The sequence below is a fragment of the Myodes glareolus genome, chromosome X (genome assembly GCF_982192425.1).
Source record: "Myodes glareolus chromosome X, mMyoGla1.1, whole genome shotgun sequence".
NCBI lineage: Eukaryota > Metazoa > Chordata > Mammalia > Rodentia > Cricetidae > Myodes > Myodes glareolus.
This window is the reverse complement of record NC_142053.1, coordinates 92,866,190-92,869,735: the sequence shown is the minus strand read 5'-3', so window position 1 is coordinate 92,869,735 and position 3,546 is coordinate 92,866,190. Positions and strand designations below refer to the sequence as shown.

Below are 3,546 nucleotides of genomic sequence, written 5' to 3'. Positions count from 1 at the left end.
TCCCATCCCTCCTCCCTTCCTACCCCTCCTTCCCACCCCTCCTCCTTCCCAACTCCTTCCTTCCCATACCTTCTTCCTTCCCACCCCTCCTTCCTTCTCACCCCTCCTTCCTTCTCACTCATCCTTCCTTCCCACCTCTTCTTCCTTCCCCACTTCTTCCTTCTCACCCCTCCTTCCTTCCAACCCCTTCTCCTTCCCCACTCCTTTCTTCTCACCCCTCCTTCCTTCCCACCCCTTCTCCTTCCCCACTCCTTCCTTCTCACCCCTCCTTCCTTCTCACTCATCCTTCCTTCCCACCCCTTCTTCCTTCCCCACTTCTTCCTTCTCACCGCTCCTTCCTTCCCACCCCTTCTCCTTCCCCACTCCTTCCTTCTCACCCCTCCTTCCTTCCCACCCCTTCTCCTTCCCCACTTCTTCCTTCTCACCCCTCCTTCCTTCTCACCCATCCTTCCTTCCCACCCCTCCTCCTCCCCCACTCCTTGCTTCCTACCCCTCCTCCTCCCCCACTCCTTCTTTCCCACCCCTCCTCCTCTCCCACTCCTTCTTTACCACCCCCCTCCTCCTCCCCCACTCCTTCCTTCCCACCCCTCCTCCTTCCCCACTCCTTCCTTCCCACTCCTCCTCCTCCCCCACTCCTTCCTTCCCACCCCTCCTTCTTCCCCACCCCTTCCTTCCCATTCCTTCCCCTTTTTCCCTCCATGCTCCATCATTAGAGATTCTCAGTGAGATAGCATTTTTACGCCAGATTCATTTTATTTTCCCATCCAGGTACTATATAGAACAATTCAGTCTACACAGTTTAACATTGCTGTCAGGCCTTTGAATGGCTGGCAGGCCTCTGTTGGTAGTGAGGCTACTGACTCTCTAAGTCAGTTGTTGAAGCAGTGGAACTCCCTGCACTGCTGTGGTCTGGCTCAGTGTCAGTGCTAGCTAGTTCTTCCATCAGCTGGTGGTAGTGACCAAACATTGCTTTTCCACTGATTTTTTCAGTCTTCTTCGCAGTTTTCGCAGACACCTTTCCTTTTGTGGCCCGTGGTGGTGGGGTTTTCTTACCCTTCTTGATAGTCTTAGACACCTGAAAGGACAATAGAGTCAAGTGTATATGTGTCTTCGAAAACATGGAATACAGAAGGGGACTGAAGGAGAAGGGCTACGAGTTGAGGGAGGGGTTAACTCCAGGCCAAGAAAGGTTTAGGAGTGCTAGGAGAGGGAAATCACTAGAGAAAGAAGTACTCTTAACTTGGGCATTCTTACCTTATTGGGGCTTCTGAAGCTGAAGCTGAACTCACCACCATTCTTCTTGCCGGAAGTTCTGGGCTTGCGGCGTGTCTTGGCCTTTCGGGGCATGGTGCCTGAAGTTGAAGGGCTCACATCAGTGTCGGAATCCTCGGACTTCTTGGTTTGCGACTTTTTGGTCGCCTTCCCCATCCTGAAGACTAGGTTGTTCTGGCTCAAGAGCACCGGGGCACTAACTCATGAAGCCACCTAGGACAATGGAAGGCCACACCCCTGAGTCCTGATTGGTCAGCTGCTTTGGCATCACAAAGGACTGTGTCCAGTATCTGGGCAGGCCCTGGACTGTGTCCCAGATCTGAGCAGGCCCTGGACTGGAGATCACAGTGTGGTCAGAAACAGAAAGTACCATCTTTGACAAGGCTAGTTGGGGGACATGCTGTGAAGGCTATTGCCTCCAGACAGGAGGCTTTTCTTGACTATTTCCAAGAGATTCACACCACCCTTTTTCACATCCCTATGTTATGATAGAACATGTGGCAGAGGGTTTGCTCCAGTGAACTATTCCCGAAATACCCCCCCACACACACACTCAATGGTTCATTCTGCATGTCCCTTCTTTAGTAAGTGAGCTAGAATTTGGTGTATTTTACCTTCAATCCTTCCAAAATTAATATTGAAGCCTCAGTGCCTATGCGAATCACCCCGTAAATAAAGGCAAAAGGAATCTATTCATGAATGAATGTCTCCCTACCTGGTTAATTTGGCATTAAAAACATGGTGTGCTGGCGAGTTTTATGTTCATTTGGCACAAGCTAGTGTCATCTGAAAGGAGAGAGCCTCAATTAAGAATGTGCTTCCACATTCAGAGGGTCCAGGTTGATCCCATGCTCGTTCAGTCCCAGTCCAGCTGGCTTTGGTGAGCTCTCATTAGATCAGGCACACTGTCTCAGTGGGTGGACCAACCCATCGTGGTCCAGACTTACTTGGCCCATATTCTACCTCCTTCTGCTCTTCATCTGGACCTTGGGAGCAAAGTCCAGTGCTCCTCCTTACTTTATCATGTTGAAATATTGTCTTCCATTATGCCATCATTACTGTAACTTTATATTGTCTTAAAGTTATATAGCTAAAATCCTTTCTATGTATATATTGATTGGATTGTCTTACTTAGTTTGAGTCCTCCATAACATTATAATTTGAGTTTAAAGTGTTAATACATATGAGAAATATCTTGCTGTTTTTATTTCAGATCTATATCTAAATTGGAAAAACTGGAAACCTGACAATACAATTCAGTCTTTCAACAACAAAATTATGATATGTTTTTGCAATTCTTCAAATCTCCAATAAATTTTACTTAGTGTTTCATTGTTTCATTCTGTGGCAGAGATATTTAATATATTTTATTAAATAATTTCTTGGTAAATAAGTATGTCTATATTATAAAGTAATCATTTTACTACTAGTATATATAAGTAAAAATTACAATTGCATTTTGTTTCTCTTGACATTTATAATAACACTTATTTTATAACACATTAAACATTTCATTAGAGTTTTCTGCATATTTTATATATCACTAAAGACAATTACTTTTATATTACTTTTATCTTTTGTCTCATTTCTCATGTGGTATTTTTAGTATACATCAAAACAAAAGCAAACTGTCTTTTTGCCTCTCTTAGAAGGAAAACAAGAAAATTCTATATTGAGTACAGGATTAGTCAGAACATTTGGTACATATGGAGATTTATCTTTTGACTATGAACCACAAATTTCAATTACCACAGCATATCTGTTAGCCCCCATTATGAAAAGCAAGCAAAACTGATTTCCAGTTATTGTATGGTATATTACCATATCAACTTCAGACCATCCAAGAATGTAGGTAAGATTTTCATGTATATTCTGTCTTTGATTTTACCCAATGCTTTCTGCCTTTTTGAGAACCCCCAAACTCTTTTGACAACTAAGCCCAATAAAACTAAAAATCATTCTTTATTTCTATAAGTGTCCTAAAACTTGAGGATGACCCAAAGGAAAGATGCCTCATAAACCAGGAATTTTATTCAAACCATTTAATTTTCATCCAGATTTTGTTTACAAGGGCCGTTCTGTAATGTGTTGAAAAATTTCCCCTTCAGATTTCATAGTAGTTTTCTTCAGCAAGTTTGTTTTGAAGGAAGATATTCAGCTGTTGTGTGGATTAAAAGAATGACTAATTTATAAGTTTACTATTTCTTTAAATTACTGTATCGATTCTTAATTTTTTATATATTGTTTTCTGTCTGAGTTCTTCTCCCATATATT

The 3,546-nt window shown here is 42.8% G+C and overlaps 1 protein-coding gene across 1 annotated transcript; it reads right to left on the bottom strand.

The window, feature by feature from the left end:
- Positions 1-739: 739 nt before the first annotated feature.
- On the bottom strand, positions 740-1,512 carry LOC146889117 (uncharacterized). Its single transcript, XM_085685159.2, has 2 exons — positions 1,255-1,512; positions 740-1,075 (listed from the first exon to the last, which is right to left on the bottom strand). The coding sequence occupies exons 1-2, from the start codon at positions 1,426-1,428 to the stop codon at positions 854-856; spliced, it is 396 nt and encodes a 131-aa protein (XP_085541285.2). The 5' UTR covers positions 1,429-1,512; the 3' UTR covers positions 740-853.
- Between the last annotated feature and the right edge of the window lie 2,034 nt (positions 1,513-3,546).